The 19,291-nt window shown below is 32.7% G+C and overlaps 1 protein-coding gene across 27 annotated transcripts in view; it reads left to right on the top strand.

The window, feature by feature from the left end:
- Positions 1–19,291, top strand: part of LOC145297875 (inositol hexakisphosphate and diphosphoinositol-pentakisphosphate kinase 2-like) — a 375,735-nt gene that overhangs the window by 250,900 nt on the left and 105,544 nt on the right. For 20 of the 27 annotated variants that reach the window (XM_080144282.1, XM_080144206.1, XM_080144210.1 and 17 more), the window contains 4 exons: positions 2,883–2,990; positions 4,732–4,857; positions 8,815–9,000; positions 16,294–16,413. In XM_080144282.1, coding sequence (XP_080000408.1) covers positions 2,883–2,990; positions 4,732–4,857; positions 8,815–9,000; positions 16,294–16,413 — 540 coding nt within the window. The remainder of the gene's footprint in view (positions 1–2,882; positions 2,991–4,731; positions 4,858–8,814; positions 9,001–16,293; positions 16,414–19,291) is intronic. The other 7 variants (XM_080144288.1, XM_080144285.1, XM_080144287.1 and 4 more) reach the window with 1 other exon arrangement.

The raw sequence follows: 19,291 nt of genomic DNA, 5'->3' as shown, positions 1-19,291 counted from the left end.
TAGGTTAAAAAAAAAGTTGTACTCCAAAATTTACACAAAATCATCCAGTATTTTTATTTTTATAAAATAAAATAAAATTTGATTGGTAAACGATTTCTAGCCAGTATTATTATGATGACTGTGTTATTTAAGTTCTATTAAGTTTGAATTATGTCACTTGGTTGTTGACCTTAATGTAAGCAGAAAATTGCAGACAAGATATGTTGCCATGAAAATGTATTTTTTGAGGGCTTATTCAGATTTGCACTTATAGCGACAATTAAAAGTAAAGAAAATACAGAAAAGTCTATATGATGTACATACCAGTCATGGAACAAAGATAAAATATTCTAAGAATCATGAAATTTGATCAACTAGTTTTTTTTTGTTATTCAACAAAATCAAATTTTATTCTGTGTCTGTGATGGTGGGTGGAGGAGCAGCGTCCATGTCCAAGGGCAGACAACCGACTTTCATTTCAAATTTTATTTTGTTTTTGGATAATGTTGGAAAGACAACTTAAACGTACAATTTAAAGCCAAGCAATAATTTATTAATATAATGTGTATTTTTTGTTTTGTTTTGCAACTTGCTTATTTGGAATACCAATTTAATTTAAATAAGCTAACTGCTCTGCCCCACCCTGTACATAATAAAAAATTTTGTGACATTTTATTTTCTTTTTATGTGCAATTCTTAATCTTGGAATAAAACTGGATAAACACAAAAAAAAAATAAACATAACATTATGCACAATATCAATAAAGAAATTTCTTGCTCACTGGTAGAAGCCATTTGCTACTGTTTAGTCTAAAGAAGCTTTGAGTATTTTATAAAAAAATACTAAATTAAAATTTTAAAACTGCAGTTTAAATTCCTAGGAATACAAACTAAATTTTGCATAAGCTGAATTCCCACTAGAAAATCCACAATTACAAAAGGGAATTCAACTATATAACGGTAGTAAAAAGAGAAACTTTAATTGTTGAATAGAAAATGAGAATATGTATCTGGATAACAGATATTCTTTATTCTGTTTGATGTTAAGTCTAAGATGGCTGACATCACTGATTTCCTATTACTTTCTAACTATTTTGAAATCAACCAAAGGGCGTAATTTGCTGGTGTCCTTGTTTACTTGACTCCTCACGAGGGCAGAGTTAGACAAAATTTGTTTTTTACTGGGGAAAATCCAGCCTCGCAAAAAGAAACACTCTGGATAGAGAAAAAATAAAAATTGCCTCAATCTAAAAAGCATTTCTCTTTCACTGACTGAAATAACATAGCAATCTTTCATGAGAAACACCCGTCTGGCTGAAACTACTGTCAATAATTTTCCCCACTCTTTATCTGTGCCTAAATCCAAACGTAGATTCCATGAGCAAAGCTTCTTTCTTAGAACTGCACGCCAGTGGAACTCTCTGCCGCTTGCCTGTTTCCCACCTGACTACAACTTGGACGTCTTCAAGTCCAACATAAACAAATTCCTGATAAACCGCCCCCTTAAGTAAGACACTTTATCAAATCTCCAATACTAATGATTACTACAATACTATCTCATTGATTACTGTACATGCAATAACCCTTATCCCTGAGTGGCCTTCGGGCCTTGATAAGTGGTGACCCCCATGTAAAAAAAAAAAAAAGGAGAAAAGGATACTACACTTTGATCTGGTGTTATGTTGCTGATGTAATTGGAGATTTGTTACCTTTTGCTCTGAATCATATGTTATTGCAACTATTAGCCCTTTTTTCTTTATTATGTGATTTTCCATTATGCTCTTACTATTATTACTTCTCCATCTATTTTCTTCTCACCATTTCTTGTCTTATTTGACCTTCCTCCTACTATTTAAAAACAAACAAAATTATCAGATTTTTTAATCTATAATATAAATCTCACCTGTCTGTTTAAATGTATGTATGTATGTATGTATGTTTGTCTAAAACTTTTGGCAGAGGTGACAGATTTTCACGAGATCGGTATCATTTTGAAGCTTGATGTCTCAAATGACAAATATAAAAAAAAATGGCCAAAAACATTAATTCCTTCACCTCCAACTGGGCAGTTTTCTACAAGGAGGGGTCGATTTTTTGCAAACCATTTTTGCAAGTCATTGTATTGGTTGGATCGACTTTGCTTAATTTTAATGTTCCGAACTTCTGGTCGCGTCATAGAGCGGGTGTAAGATGTCATGTTTTCTTTCACTTTCTTTTCCACCATTTTTTTGCTCAACACACACCTCCAAATACCCAGGCTAGTATTATATAGATTTCAAACAGCTTATTTTAAGAAAGATTTGGTTCTTGTTCAGAAATAATAAGAAAATCTAATTTTATGAGTAAGACAGGAGTGGCTGTCTTGTCCGCCATTTTGTAAGTGATCTTTAAAAAGGTGTGGGGGAGATAACTCAATAACTTAAACTTGTGAGATTTATATTGTAATGCCTACAAATTCACATTAATCATTTAAAAATGATTTTTTTATAAAAATAAAACTACTTGATATAATTTTTGGGATATGAATTTTTTTGTTTTGGTACAGGTACATACAGCATACAGATTTTTCTCCATTTTTGTTTTTTAATATAAGGAAAATTCTGGGCAAGAACCGAAATTTTAAAATGTTTTCATCTACATGCAGTTTTTATGTTTACTTAAAATGTTTGAAGTGTTTAGTAGCTGGAATAATGGATAAGCATGAAAACAGATTAGTAGAAATAACAAAAACCAACCAATATTTTGGTTGTATCAAATGACTTCTAGCTTTGCTATAGAAGGGCTTTATTGAAAAGAAAAGAATGCCTTTATATAGCAAATAGTTGAAGATGTGGAAGGAGGATATATGTTTTTTTGTTGTTTTTTTTGAAAAATCTTCATAAATGTAACTTTTTTTTTTACAGGAAAATAATGATGAACAATGGCATCGAGCAATGGAGTACATAAGTGCTACTGGTGAACTCAACTATATGACGCAAATTGTCATCATGATGTTTGAAGATCCTAACAAGGTATGTTTTTGATGGTTCTTAATCTTAATCAATATAAAAAGAAAAAAAATTAAATGTACAATGGTCATTCCAAAAGTAAAGCCTCCTTTTTTATAACACAAAAAGTTGAAGAGCTGCAAAGACAGGAAGGGTACCATTAAATTGAGCAACCTTTTGTGCTCCAGAATTTATTTTTCTACATAGTCACCACCATTGTCAATGCACACTCTGAAATCAACAAACCCATCTCCTAACTGTTGACATCAGCTACATCAGTTCTGAACTTTTGAGATGAGGTGCGAATGTTTGTATTGTTTGGATTAATCAGACAGTTGTTCTCATCTTGAGTGTATAATTATAATGATAATTTAATTATCATGGAAGTCTAACTTATGATTAAATTTTTAATTAAATCTGTCAACCAATTGTAAGTTCTTAGAAATATAATATTTACAGAACTAAGAAATTGGTGGTTTCAGTATGGTTAATTACGTTTTATCTGTTTTTTTTAATCAGATGTAGTTTTTCAAAATTTTTTATGACTGACAGGAGATAAAGGGGAGGAGAACAGCAAGAAAAAAGGGTAAGAAAAGGAAGGAAAGAAAAAAAAATCAATGTTTATATGTGAGAAAAAAAAAAGACATAGTAAAGGGGAGGCAACTCTAAAAAAGATGGAACTTACAATTGGCTGATGGATTTAATTAAAAATTAGCTGCATTTTGAGTGTCATCTGTACTGAGGATTGAACCTTCAATCTCTAGTAGAATGAAACTTACAACTGAATTTTCCCAAGTATTTTATCCACTATGACACAGGTCCTTGCAGACAATGATAGTATGAACTTTGGGAGCCTTAAAGCTATTTTTATTTTTAAAATATAATCTTACTATTATCACTATTTATTACTACAAATTACTAAAAGTTATATATAGAATGTTGTTTCAAACAGATCAGATAGTTGCTATAGAAAATTTCAGGTGTGAGAGCTCAATGCGGAGCAGAGCATACATGAGAGTTAAACAAAAAAAAATCCAACACAAACTTGGCCCAATCTCATAAATTTATTTCAACCCAGTGCAGGCCTCATCAAATGAGATGAGCTAGTCAGGTCTGTAGCTGACTATAGTTACAGATCTAACTTTCTTGTCTCATCTGATGAGACCTCCACTGAGATGAAATAAATTCATGAGATTTGGCTAAGTTTGTGTTGGATGTTTTTTTTTTAACTCTTATATATTTAATCTGTTATTTATAATTATTGATTCCCATAGGTCTACTGCTATGTAGAGTCCTGAGTTCTGATGAAAGATTCTGGAGTTCAGCAAGATAAACCTGAAAAGGGCTGAAAGTTATGTCATTTGTAATGTTATGCAAATAACACTCAAGGTGAAAACAATTGTCTGAATAATCCAAATAATATGACTTATCAATCCTCATCTCAAAAATTCAAAAACAATGACTGTCTAGTTGGAAAGATAACATTAAACTGTGTATCAGCAAAGAAATAATTTTTATTTTTTGTGTGGATCAAAGTGATATATTCAGAGATACATGTGATTATATTTCTTAAGAAAGGAAGAGTGATGAAACAACTTAATTAAAACAAATAACTTTTTCTGTAAGAAAGAAAGGGAGGGATTCTAGCCCAAAATACATCTTGTGGTTTTCCAAAAAAAAAAAAAAAATTTAATTTTATTTTTATTTCAAAGATATCAACTTTCAGAAAATGTCAATAATTTTGTGTTTCTATTTTACTTTGTAGGATTCCATGTCTCCTGAGAGATACCACATTGAATTACATTTCAGTCCAGGTGCCTACACTTGCTGTGATACAAAACGAAGTCTTCCACAAGGTCATGGATACAAAACACTGACGAAAGCAGAGCAGGTTCTTAAGTTTTCTTTCATAAAATGTTAAAAAACAAACTGATACATCTTCACTTGTTAAATATTATTGTCTATTTAAATGTTTCTTTGTTTTTTGTTTTTTTTTTCACTCCAAATAAGTTTTGTTGTCACGTGAATGTAAAGAGCTACTATTTGGGATCATACTTAACGAGGAACTGTGTGAGGAATTGAGATGCGAGATGCCTGGTCACATTAGATTTAAATTTCTGCAGATTAATACAATTAGGGAAGTAGGAAACATGGGGGGAATTCCAATGTCTATAATTTAAGAGAAGAAACTATTAGAGGAGAAGGTTTCCCGACATCTAGAAACCTCAACAGGGAAGGAGTGAGATTTTTCTGCTTGTTGGGTTAGTTGGAAGTATTTATGTTAAGGGAGCACAAGTGCTATAAGTTCATTGGAGCACATTCCATCAAAGTATGTGTAAAATAGGCACAGAGATGCAACATTGTGGTGATGGGACAGAAGTTGGAACTTGGCCAATAGTATTTAGATTTAAGGCTCCTTTTTAGACTGCATCTAAGAGTGAGAGACTAGTATGAATTCTGTATCTATGGCCATATAAACATATACACATACAGCGATAAGTAATGTCTTGAGTTACCTCTCATGTTGGAGTTTATCTCCCTTCTAGAAGACCTTTCCAGTATTTTGTTATTGGCATCTGTCTGTTTCAAGAGACAATGGAGTTCTGCACCTCAGATTAGTCTGTTGCAAATTGCAGCTTCTGCTGTAACTGTACAAGCCTATCCTAAGTCAGCAGACTCTGTTGCACTTGCCACATATGTAAATAATATCTGGTTGTGAGAGCTCCATTTGCTGCCCTCGGTTTTTGTGCTCTCTCCTTCTATCGCTGGTTTCTCCTCTCCTCACTCCTCTTGGTTCATGCATTTACAGCAGTTTTCCAACAACTGCCACAGCTCCCAGCCTGTTGTGAAGATTCCACCTACCCTCATGTCTTGATAGAACAAAATAGGTCTTTCTGCTCGTCTGGAGCTGGTTGCAAGCTCACAGTATAGAATATCTTTTGGGACCATCTCATTATCCATTCATTTGACATGGTCAAGCCACCGTTGTTGTTGAGAGCAGAAAAAACATGCTTAGGATGTCCATCTGATCAAGGACGCTCTTGTTTGAGATATGATCCTGCTAGGCAACTATTAGGATTCTTCTATGGTTGTGCAGAGAGTCTAGAATTACAAAATGCTGACCACCAATAACGAGATGAAAATGTACCAGGTCTGCATGGTCTGCAGCAGTGAATCAATGCCTCTACTCTTGCTTTCCAGCATATAGATACATATAGTATTTAAGGCTGAATAAAGCTTTGTAAGCTATATTAGGAGTTTGTCTATTGTATTTTTGCTAATTTAACATTCTTGTTGATAGACAAGTTCATAGATCTGCAATATTATGATTAAAAAATATTATATTTACTGCGTATGAGTATTTTATATTTCAATGATTGTCGCAGTTACAACTGGTATGAGTTAACATAATATGTTCTTGCGATTTTCATATTGATTGTCAAATTTTATTCAACATATTAAGAAAAAGCATAATTTTGATAAAGTCAATTATTTGAAGAAATTTATTATATATCCATTACCAAAAGTTATACTTACAATTTTTAATCTCTGGACAATGCAGAGTAGAACAAATTGTTTCAGTCAATTCCTTATTTCTTTCTCCATTTCACAACAATATGGAGGTAAATGATGTTGTTGAAGTTAATTGCCTGAAAAAAATTTGATGTATATCACTTTCAAGAATCATACAGTAGTCTTACAATTTTGGATCCCGGACAATGTCAAGTAGAACAAATTGTCCCGCTCAATTCATAATTTCTTTTCCCCATTCAAGCCATTTCATAATAATATGAACATTATTATGTCGATAAAGACAATAATCGAAAGTAGAGTAAATATATATTACTTACAAAAGTAATCTTTTTTAAGATATTTTGTTTTTATTACATATAATATTTTGTACTTTTGCTAATTTGACATTGTTGTTGAGAGACAAGTTTATAAGATATATATACACAGGCGGCAAAAAGAAAGTCCACACATGTAATTTTTTCAAAAACTGCAAATTTAAGCTAAATTTAATGTAACTGTTTAAACAAACTATACCTCATTTAATTAGCCTTTTATTCTTCTATAATTTTACCTGTTCATATTTGACTTTTAATTGAAATATTCTAGTGTTCATGTCAATTTAAAAAAATAACTTCAAATTGAGGAGGCAAAAAGAAAGTCTGCACAATAGAAAATTGTTATTTAAATGTAACTTTAGGACATTAATGAAACACAAATACAACAGGAACACAATGAACTAGTTAATATTTAGTAGTATAGACATTCTGCAATTTGATAGCCTGCAATCTTTTGGGCATTCCTTGAATTAGACTGCAGCAATACTTCAGGGAAAGGGCATCCCACTTTTCTTTAATTTTTGTCCCAAGTTCTTTCAAATTTGAAATTTTATCATTGTGTAGCTGTTGCTTGATGTAATGCCATACGTTTTTGATAGGATTGTGGTCTGGAAATTGTGCAGGGAACTCCAAACACGGAATATCATGTTCTTCCAGGAACCTCTTGACATTGCTAGCTGTGTAAATGGGAGCATTATCCTGCATGAAGATGGGATTTTCATCTAAATTCCGACCAAAGTCAGGTAGAAATACTCAGTCAACATATTAATGTATTTGGTCAAATTAATTTGACCTTGCAAACAAACTATAGGCCCTGGTACTAATAATGCCCCACACCAAAACTGAACCTCCAACACCTTGCAGCATTGAAACTGACCACCTAGGATTAAATTCTTCATCTTTCCTCCGACGGACGTACTTCCTACCATCACTACCTAGCCTATTGAACTTGCTTTCATTGCTAAAAAGCCCTTTTAACCAATATGAAGAGTCATGATTTTCACTGCATCTGACGAAGTCCAGATGATGCTTTCTGTTCTTTACAGAAATCATTGGCTTGCGTCTTGCAATATATCCTCGTGAATTAAATTCCTTTAATCTGTTCTTGAAAGTAGAAAGAGAGTACTTTTTAACAAGATTGCACTGTTGTTGGGTTTGGGGAGCCGTTACAAATCTGTTTCTTTGGCTGCGGATCTTGATAGCATTGTCTTCCCTGTTAGAAGTAACTCAAATATGAACAGATTTAGGGCATCACGAACACTGCCAGTGTTTTGATGCTTTTGCAGTCTTTCGTACCGTTTTCTCATCACATTTCAATCTGCGGCTGATGTCTCGATTGGATAAACCAGAAAGGTGGAGATTAATGAGTTCCTGACGATCACTAAGAAAAAGTTGTGGCATATGGACTAAATGTTACGTTGTATAACCTGGAACAACAACAATTACGATTAGAGATGCTTTGTTGCCTGTTGGTGGATATTTTAAACTGATTTAGGGGCGATAATTTAAACTGATTTTAAGCGAATTTGTTGCTGCGGACTTTCTTTTTGCCTTTTCAATTTGAAGTTAATTTTTTAAATTGACTTGAACACTAGAATATTTCAATTAAAAGTCAAATATAAACAGGTAAAATTATAGAGGAATAAAAGGTGAATCAAATGAGGTATAGTTTGTTTAAACAGTTACATTAAATTTAGCTTAAATTTGCTGTTTTTGTAAAAATTACAAGTGTGGACTTTCTTTTTGCCAGCATTGTATATATATATATATATATATATATATATATATATATATATATATATATATATATATATATGATTAAAAGATATTATGTTTGCTGTATATTTTATATTTTAATGCTTGTTGCAAGTTACAAATGATATTAGTTAACATACTTTTCTCTTGCAATTTTCGCATTGATTATCAACCTTGATTTGATCAAAATGTATTTTCTGATCTAGACTATTTATTTCATTCACTTATTTGTCTATGTTTCACAGCTCCAGCTGTTGTTTCAGAATGAAGATGGTTCGAAGAGAATACCTGGTGGTAGCATGGTTAATTTAAGAAGTCACTCACTGCGACAAATTCCAGTAGCTACAGAAGAGCTCCAAGAAGTACCAGAGGTCCCTAATTTAGAGACCGTCACTGAAGAAGATGCAGAAAACAATCTTAAGCCAAAGAAGGTAAGCGTGTTGTGTTCTTGCAAGTACTTTTCTAAAATTAGGAGGCTTATTATGTTTAACCCAAATAAAACGCTAGTTGTAGATATTTAGGAAGTGTGAGCTTTAGTTACATAATACTTTCTTCATACTAAATATAATTTTCTGAATTTTTATTACTAGATTATAAGTTTATTCATGTGTTCTCTTTATAACTAATTAATATGTACACTTTTGTTTTAGTTTTTGTTTGATTGAAGAATTCAAAGTTTGGAGTGGAGGCATTTTATATTTATCAAAAGATACAAATATATGTTTAATTTGACTTTCAATTAACCCGTAAAAAAAAAAAAAAAAATCGTCATCGTCATCGTCATCATCATCATCATCATCATCATCATCATCATCATCAAGAAGAAGATAAAATTTAACAAAGCGACATAACTTTTCACTGTATAGAAAATGACAAAATTTGTAATTTAAAAAAATATTCATTTCGAACTGCCTAACATAAGTGTTGTTATGCTTCTGACTTTTTAAGATAAAGATTGATTATTCATATTATTTGGATTCTTGTCTGCAAGGATCAGTGGTGAAGTGAATAAAATACTTGGTAAAATTTAGCTGTAAGTTACACTCTTCTGGAGGTTGCAGGTTTAATTTTCAGTATGGATGACACTCAAAATACAGTTGCAAATTACTTAAGACTTCTATTTGGTCACAGCTCATGAAACGAGAGAATTCTACTCCATGGATTGAATAAAAGGTTCCGTTTGAAATTCTTGAGTTTGACAAGATACAGCTAAAAAAGGTTGGAGGTTACATCGACTAGAACATTGTGAAAATAACATTAAAGATGAGAACAGAAGAGTAGTGGTTGATGGGCAGAAATGAGAGGCTCATAGTATTAATGCTGGAGTCTCTCAGGGATCCATACTGAGTCAAACTCTCTTCATGATCTACATCAATGATCTCCCAAATCACATCCTAAGATCATTCATAGGCATTTATGCTGACACAACTACCATTTATGGCAAAACTTCAAAGGTCATAAATGACCAAGACCTTTCTGATTCTCTCTGATCTTGAGCACATGATGCAATGGGGAAAAGGGTGGCTGGTTAATTTTAATGCATCTAAAACTAAGCTTCTATCTTTCCATCATCGCTTTTACCCCCATCTGGCATGAATTGAAATAAGTGGCTTTTGTCTTGGAGGGGTCTCCATATTTTGACAAGCTTCTGGGTCTGACTTTTACTCCAGATCTGAAATGAAACACGTACATCAAATCCATTGCCAAGTTTGCTGGAAAATGGTAGGATCATTCTACCGCTCCACTAGATATCTCACTGCAGATGCAATTCTCTACCTGTATAAGAGCCAAATACATCCTAGGATGGAGTACTGTTGCCACATCTGGGCAGGAGCTGCTAGAATTACTTCATCCTGCCTTGACAGAGTTCAAAATAGACTTTGTAGCCTAGTAGAGAATGCCCTTTTCTCTTCCCTACAACCTCTTTCTGAAGAAACATTGCGAACCTGTCTCTGCTCTATCATTATTTTCATGGCAAGTCCTCATCTGTGCTCCAATCTCTCCAATCTTGTCAAACTTTCACGAAAAATACTTATCTAGCTGAAACCAATATCAATAATTTCCCCCACTCTTTATCTGTGCCTAAACCTAAACATGGATTCTATGAACAAAGCTTCTTTCTTAGAACTGCACGCCTATGGAACTCTCTTCCATTTGTCCACTTTCCAGCTGACTACAATATGGTAGAAGTGTAAGCCATTTTGAGTTTCAGAACAGTTTCAGATGGTTCATTGTTACACACAAGTCCTGGGAGGTGACTTGTTTGTAGTAGACAGTTCCACAGAACAAAATATTCTTACCATGTCGAGACGGAAAAAAACATGTGAAATTGCTCCAGAAAAGGTTTAATATTTATGAAGCAATTCTGGTTTCTGATTGGTTCGTAGCAGAACATGAATTAATTTGATTCGTCAGTTCTTAGCAGCATCGTTTATAAATAGAATCGTCCGACTGTGTGGGATCATACCCCATTAATACAACCAAAATATTGCAACATCCTCCCTATTTTTTATAATGGGGAAGTCCCTTGTGTTTGTTCTGCTCAGAAATAAATATATATTTTTATATTCACTTAGACATAACAAAAATTAGAAATCATTTGGATCTTAGAATTTTAGCATTTAAAAAGACACCATTTTTAATTGTGTTCAAATGTCAAAAAGGAAAATTACAAAGTTTTTTTTTTGTTTTTTTTTTTAATTCTTTTTTTTAAGCAAAAGTATTAGTTACACATTAGTAGGATAAAGTGTTAATACAAATAAAATGGATACAGTTTAACGTCTTGTCCAGGACATTTTTTTTTTTTTTTTTGATATATAGAAATCTATATACTCTGAGCATTACCCCTAGGGTTTTCCGCTGATATTCATGCAAAAAAGTAAGAGCCTTCTCATAAGTGGAACTTCGCTGGTCTGTATTTTTGATATATAGAAATCTATATACATACAGGGCAGTGAAAAAAAAAAAAATTATTCAGTCGAATTCCCCAACAAGTTTGGAGAAAAAACATAACTTTATCCTTGTTGCGTTTTCGTAAATACATCAGCGATATTTTGTTCTGATGATATGTAATTCAAAATAATGGATTCCTTTTTTATCTCGTTTTTTATGAAATGGTATTTTATATCTATATGCTTAGATCTTTGGTTGATTATCGTGTTCTGTGCTAAGACTATAGTGGCTTGATTATCACAATTAATTACTACGGGACTTGTAATTAATTCTGGCTCTAAAATAGTCTTTAGGATATTTTTAAGGTAGAGTGCTTCCTGGGTCGTGTGTGTGATCGCGATAAATTCTGCTTCACACGTAGAGAGAGATACAATCTGTTGCTTTTTAGATTTCCATGAAATAATAGGCCCATTTTCTGAGAGTCTGAAACAATATCCAGATACACTCTTGCGATCTTCGTCGTTTGCCCAGTCTGAATCCGAAAAACCTAATTTTAGGGGATTTCTTGATTTTCTAAATACTAACTTCTGTTCTTTAGTTCCTTTTAAATAACGTAGGACTTGTTTAGCTCTATTTAAATCCTTCATTGTCGGTCGTGATAATTTTTGTGACAGTTTTGTTACTGTATAGCATATGTCGGGCCTGGTCGCAGTCATTAAATATATAAGACTACCTATAATTTCGCGATATTGTGTGTCATTTATTATTTCAGATTCTGTGTGTATATTTTTATTAATATCATTTTCGACCGGTGTAGAGCGTTTCTTGCACTCTCCCATTCCAAATTTTAATAGTATTTTGTCGATGTATCTCGATTGAGTCATCGTAACAAGTCCTTTGCTTTGAGTAAATTCTATCCCAAGAAACCAGGATATTTTGCCAAGATCGGTCATTTTGAATCTTTTACTTAATTTGTTCTTAACATCAGTTAACATTATGTCATAATTTGATGCGATTAAAATATCATTGACCCACAAAACCAAAATCAGTAGTTTATCGTCTTTGTGTTGGGTATATAAACAGGGGTCTACAGCGCATTGTCTAAATTGTTGTTTAATAATATAATCATGAAATACTGTGTTCCAACACTGAGCACTCTGCTTTAGACCATATAATGACTTGTTAAGTCGCCACATGCTATTTTTATTTTTCATTATAAATCCCTCTGGAGGGGTAATATAAATTTCACAGTCTATTGGGGCATTCAAATAAGCATTTTTTACGTCCATTCGATGGATGTTTAGGTCATATTGTGATGCGACTTGCAGTAAAATTCTGATTGTCGTTAGGTTTGTGGTCGGTGAAAACGTAGAAAAGTATTCTTTACCGTAAATCTGAGAGTACCCCTTAGCAACAAATCTTGCTTTGTACTGTTCTACGCCTGATGCTGCACTCTTTTTTGTAAAGACCCATCTGGTAGAAATAACATGTTTATCTCTTGGGAGAGGCACTACCGTATAGGTATCATTTTCGGTTAAGGCATCTATTTCTTTTTTCATGGCAATTTTCCATTCATCACAATGTTCTGAATTAATTGCTTCATTGAAGCTTTTTGGTGCATTTTCCATTGAATAGCAATAGTCGATTTGATAATCTTTTATATTGTCGACCACAAAAAAATCGGGTCGTCTTCTATTTCTTTTGGGATATCTTTCGACTTTATCATCATCATCATCATCATCATCATGGACACTCTCGTCTCCGTCATTTTTATTTTTTTCGTTTGTTCTAATTATTTGAGGTATTATAATTTCATCCTCTTCATATGACGGGTTTCACAAAAAAGCGCTCATCTAGCTACAATCAATTTCCCCCACTCTCTATCTGTTTAAATCTAAACACAAATTTCATAGGCAAGGCTTCTTTCTTAGAACTGCTCGCTTGTGAAACTCTGTTTCGCTGGCCTGCTTTCCAGCTGACTATAATATGGTCATCTTTAAGTCCAATGTAAACAAGTTCTTGTTGAGACTTCCCTTTAAATAATCAAATTCTACTCAATTTCCACCACTAACGATCACTATACTACTGTGAACTTATTAACCCTTATCCTCAGTTGGCATTCAAGCCATAAATGCAGCTATAGACACCGCATACTTTGCCCAGTTCAAAATAAATATCTAACTAAAAGCATAGTTTATCAGGCAACAATATTTGCGAAAGAAACCCCGAATAACAAGAAATATTATGTAGGCATGACTTCCTTAGATTTCAAAACCCGATACTATGACCACAAAAGTACATTCAACAATAAAAAACACTGTATAAAAACAACATTAGCGAATAAATACTGGAAACTCAAAGAAAGCGGACATTCGCCGGTAGTCGAATGGAAAATAATAAGACAAGCTACCACGTGTAGGTATCTAAATGACCCATGTAGATTATGCCTTCATGAAAAATTTGCTATCCTGTACTTTAAAGAACCCCATCTATTAAACTGTAGAAGAGAAATAGCAAATAACTGTGTTCACAAAATAAAATTTACCCTAGGATAGCGATACAAAATAGTTTTAAAACTAACAAAAACAATAGAAAATAAACAAATAAATAAATTAAATAAACATGAATATACATAAACGATCACACATATATGTATGTATATATATATGTATATATATGTGCATATATGTATGTACACATATATATATTTATATATAAACTAAAAAAAAACCCCAAAAAACACTAACCTAGTTTTAAAACAGGTCCGATAAAATGCATGCCCATTGGCTGATAGGAAGGGGTGCGGTGGATACTAGAAAGCTGATTGGCTAACTAAATCCTCAATAGAAGAGGACCATATAAAAACGATAAACAACCACAGAATTCGCGCATAAGCCTGAGGAATCCTAGAGTGGATGAAACGCCGAATATTCAGTGTAGCTTAATCGCCATATATATTTTATAAATTACTATATATATATATATATATATTTGGAATTTTCAAGTAGAAGGTTGTACTCATATTATGCCTCCTAAAACCCTGTAAAATACCTCCCTCCCCCGAAAACTTATACTGACAGGAATATTTATTCATTGATATCTAATCCATATTATTAAAATTTCACAAAACTCAAATGTATCTGAGTTTCCACAAAGGATTTTCATCCTTTTTTACCCCCTTTGCATAAATTAAACTAAACATAGCACACATTATTCACCTTTACAGTTAGTAACTATGTTTCAAACTTCATAATGTTCAGTCAGTTACTTTAGTCTATGTATATAAACATATATATACATACTAATTTTTCATAGAGATAAATAATGTTATAAGTTATTTTCTAGAAAACCTTTTCAGTATATATAGTCGACTATTTTAAGCTGAATATGCTATTGTAGGATTTTGTGTCTTTATTGCATTTTGTATTTTTGCTAATTTAACATCCTTGTTGAGAGACAAGCTTATTAGTCCGTAATATTATGATCAAAAGACATTATATTTGCTGTGTATTTTTAGCAGGGTTACCCAGTGTTCCTTGGGAGGGGGGCATAAAAAACAAAATAAAATAAATTAAATAGTATGTGTAACATCTCCATATTAAAGCTTCTATCTCTCACCCACTTCTATGTCTCTCTCTCTCTATCTTTCTGTCTTTGCCCCTCTCTTATTATTTCTCCCCCTCTTCCCACCTTCTCTTTCTCCTCCATCTAATCCATTCCTCTCTTTTTGTTTTGAAGTGTTGAACAAAATAATAATGTATTTCATTTATCAGAGCTATTTGTTTCAAATGGAATACTGTCATCTTGCATTTTTTTTTGCTCCTGGACAATGTCAAGTAGAACTAAACACAATGACATTTTTGTTCTAGGTAATTCCATTCTCTGCACACACCCTCCTTTCATAATAATATGAAGAGAAATGATGTCAATAATGAAAATAGTCCAAAGAAATATTAATGCAATACTGTAATTTACATCTCTAACTAGAACAAAAGATTCTGCTCTCCCCTCCCATCACTTAGAAAATATAATGTTAATAATGACAATTTTATGACTCCTGGACAATGTCAAGTCGAACAAAAATATCTCTAATACCTCTATCCCCCACACCAAATATAATACTGTAATGTAAATAAGGGGGTGTTAATAGCACTACCAACAGAATGGTTAAAATCAAAGTATGAAGAGAACTGATGTAGATACTGACAATTTATTTGTTCCTGAACAAATGACGATAGAACAAAAATTTCTGTTATCTGTCCCTCCGACACATATATCAAAGGCAGAATTAAATATTTTTATAATCCCTAAATTAAAATTATATTAGAACCATTTCCTAGATCTATCATCTATATCCCTATTTAATGATCTGAAAAAATAATTTCATTTGTCATTTGAAATTGAAAGTTACATTTAAAATACATAAAAATTTCTATTAAAGTAAGTTTTTTAATTCATTTGATTACAAGAAATAAATTTAAAAAGGAAAAAAAAAAACTGAACAAAAATTGAATGTTAATTTTTGTAATAAATTAGCTAATTGAGAAAGTATCATAGACCGTATATGACTGTCTTGAATGAATATAAGAGATCCAGCTTAATTTGAACTAGATTTACCAATTCCATTCAATAAAGAATTTTATAGAAATAATTAGTCTAAGAAAAAAATATTATATAAATTGAGTTTCTGTTAATATTGCATGCTAAATTTTCTCAAGACTAATCTCTTCTTTATTGCTTCAACTGCTATAATTCTAATTACCTTATTTCCTAATTCCTCACTTTTTTGAGCACTAGTAAGGCGATTTTACTTGAGTAATTTTTCCTTGCAGTGTGTGAAAATTATTCCTGGGCCTAAATCTCCAGATCCTAACATTCCAGAGTGGGACTGGGGAGATGTTGAACAACCTGTTTCCAAAGTTGTAGCTATCCCACCTATAAACTTTCACCAGGTATGTTACCTATTAGGAGAAAGTTTGCACCTTTTTCTTCCTACTTCATCTGTTAGTTTGCTTATGCAGAGTAGACACTCTTTTACTTATAATAGATCTACTCTTAAAATTAATTTTACTCTTTTGTTGCATGCAATCTTCATATTAACATGTCAATTAAAAATGTATTATTGCAAATGTGATAAAATTTTGAATGTTACAAAAAACTGCATTTTAACGTTATCAAGACTAGAGCCATTGAAAGTATGAACCATTATGTCAACTCAACAAGCTACAGTCACTCTGTAAAACTTGCATAAAAAAAAAAAATCAACATATTTTATTACTCTTCTGACACAATATGTGAATATGTTTTTGATGTTTGGAATTTTCAGTTTTCTAGTCTTGATATGGTTAAATTTTGTATTTTAATGTATTAAATGTGCTTCAGGTGTTTTTTTTTTTTTTTTTAATTTTTAAAAATACTTTTTTCACCCCAAACAAGGCATATTGCTACTTGGGATGTAAGGGGTTACTATTTGGGATAGTGTTTAACAGAACTGTGGGATGTTGAGCAGCAAGATGTCTGTTCACATTACATTTTAACTTCTGTGGGTTAGTACCGTCAGGAAACGAAGGGAATTCCAAAGTATAGTAATCCAAGGAAAGAAATTATCAGAGTAAAAGACTTTCCAGCATCTAGAGACCTTAATAGTGAAGGGTGTGATTTTGCTGCTTGTCAAGTTACTCAGGAGTATATGTGTCAAAGAGACACAAGTTCTATGATTTCATCAAATCACATTCTATTAAAGTACTTATAAAACAAGCACAAGGATGCAACACTGCAGCAATGGGACAAAGGTTGGAGCTTGACCGATAGTGCGGGACCTATTAGATTTGAGACACTTTTTTGGGACCCTGTCTAAGAGTGTTTTATAATTTTACCATTTAGTAGCTCATACACATAATTTGGAATCTTAAACTTTACCAGAATTCTGTCAAAGTATAACAAAAACAGATTCCAAACATTCCATGTTAACTACCCAGCATCTTGAGATTGCAATCTGTTTTGTGAATTCAAAAGCATTAATAATTCTGCCTAGCTTTATCAAGACCAGCATGCTGAAAATGTCTGCCATTTTGGTCATCGCAGCAAGGTCTGAACACACATGGCTACGGTTACTTCAACCTGCAAAGGTAGCGGTAAAGATAGATGCTGTGGGCAATAAGATCAAATGAAATGTCAGCTGTGTGTTACAAATGAAGAAAGTATGAAGACCCAAGTAAGCAATGAATATGAAATGATTAAACAATAGATTTCCTGTTGCAACTGACTGATAACTTGGCCTCAGCATATTTAACTACAATTAAACTTGCTTCAAGAATATGGGGAAGTTTGAAGTATGAAATGAAATTTCAGGCAAAATTAAATGGTTTATATATGGAATTGGTGGATAAGTATATAAACAGATTAGTTAAAATAACACAAGCATATCTCTAAAGCTAATATTTTGGTTATTGAACTGACTTTAATCTGTAATAGAAACCACAGATTAAGGTCAATTTCACAATTGAAATATCAGTTGACTTTTGAGATGTATTTGTGTTATTACTTTAACTAGTCTGTATATATGCTTATCCAATAATTCCATATATTGACCTTTATATATATATTTATTTACTTATTTATAACGTCATCCACAAACAGTTTCACTGTATGACAGTTTCACTGTGGCTAGTCAAACAGGTGCTTCAAGTTAGGATTGAAACTAGACTGCTTCTAATCCAGAAGCTATTATCTGACAGCGAAATCTAAATGTAAACATTGTCAATTGCCAGAGAGCTCAAATCATTTTTACCAAACGAGCAATGCCTTTAACACTGTTGAGTGTAAGTGAAATCTCATTGTAAACATTGTCAATTGCTGGAGAGTTCAAATTATATTTACTTAATGAACAATAACTTTAGCTAGTGACAGTTGTCGAAAATTAAATAATAATTATTCTTTCTCCCAGATCAGTCTGTATTTCTTGGGCTTGGATGTGACATATCTATATATTTGGTACCCTGTGTTAGTGTTACTAATATTTCAGCTAGTATTATGTATTGTTATTTTTATGGCAGATGCTCATCTGAGCTTCAATCTATGGTACCCCCACCTCTTTGCCAGACTTTCATTTAAAAAAAATACTCGTTTAGCTACAACCGCTATCAACAATTTTCTCCACTCTCTATCTATGTCTAAACCTAAACATATTCAATGAACAAAACTTCTTTCCTAGAATTGCTTACCTGTGGAATTCTGTTCCAATGGCCTGCTTTCTGGCTGACTACAATATGGTCATCTTCAAGTCCAATTTAAACAAGTTTGCACCCCCTTAAATAATCAAATTATACCCAATTTCTACCACTAACGATTACTATGCTGTTGTCTTGGTGACCACTGTACATTCATTAACCCTTATACTCAAGTGGCCCCTAGGCTTTGATAAATGGTGACTCAATTGTAAAAAAACACATTAGAAGTGCCATTTGCTTAGAGACAGACAATGTAGATGTTTGTTGAAGTTAAGGAATTATATTTGTTGCTGTTGATTTGTTGAATTTAATTGCAAAACATACTGACTGATCGAAGCCTGGACAGTGAAGAAGAGGCAGCAAAGCTACTCCCAACAACAGTGTTCTCTTTTAGTTGTTTGGTTCATTTTTTTTTCATTATGCAAATTAAGAAAAGGCCGTAAATGGTAAAGTTCTCTCTGATTCTCTCTCCTCTGATCTTGAGCGCGCGGTACAGTGAGGGAAGAGGTGGCTGGTTACTTTTAATGCATCTAAAACCAACCTCCTATCCTTACATCACCAACGCTCTGATCCCCATCTGGTATCAATTAAAATGGATGGC

Source organism: Euprymna scolopes, chromosome 2 (genome assembly GCF_053919585.1).
Source record: "Euprymna scolopes isolate OS-2025 chromosome 2, ASM5391958v1, whole genome shotgun sequence".
Classification (NCBI taxonomy): Eukaryota; Metazoa; Mollusca; class Cephalopoda; order Sepiida; family Sepiolidae; genus Euprymna; species Euprymna scolopes.
The sequence above is the reverse complement of the archived record's forward strand: the minus strand, read 5'-3'. Positions and strand labels throughout refer to the sequence as shown.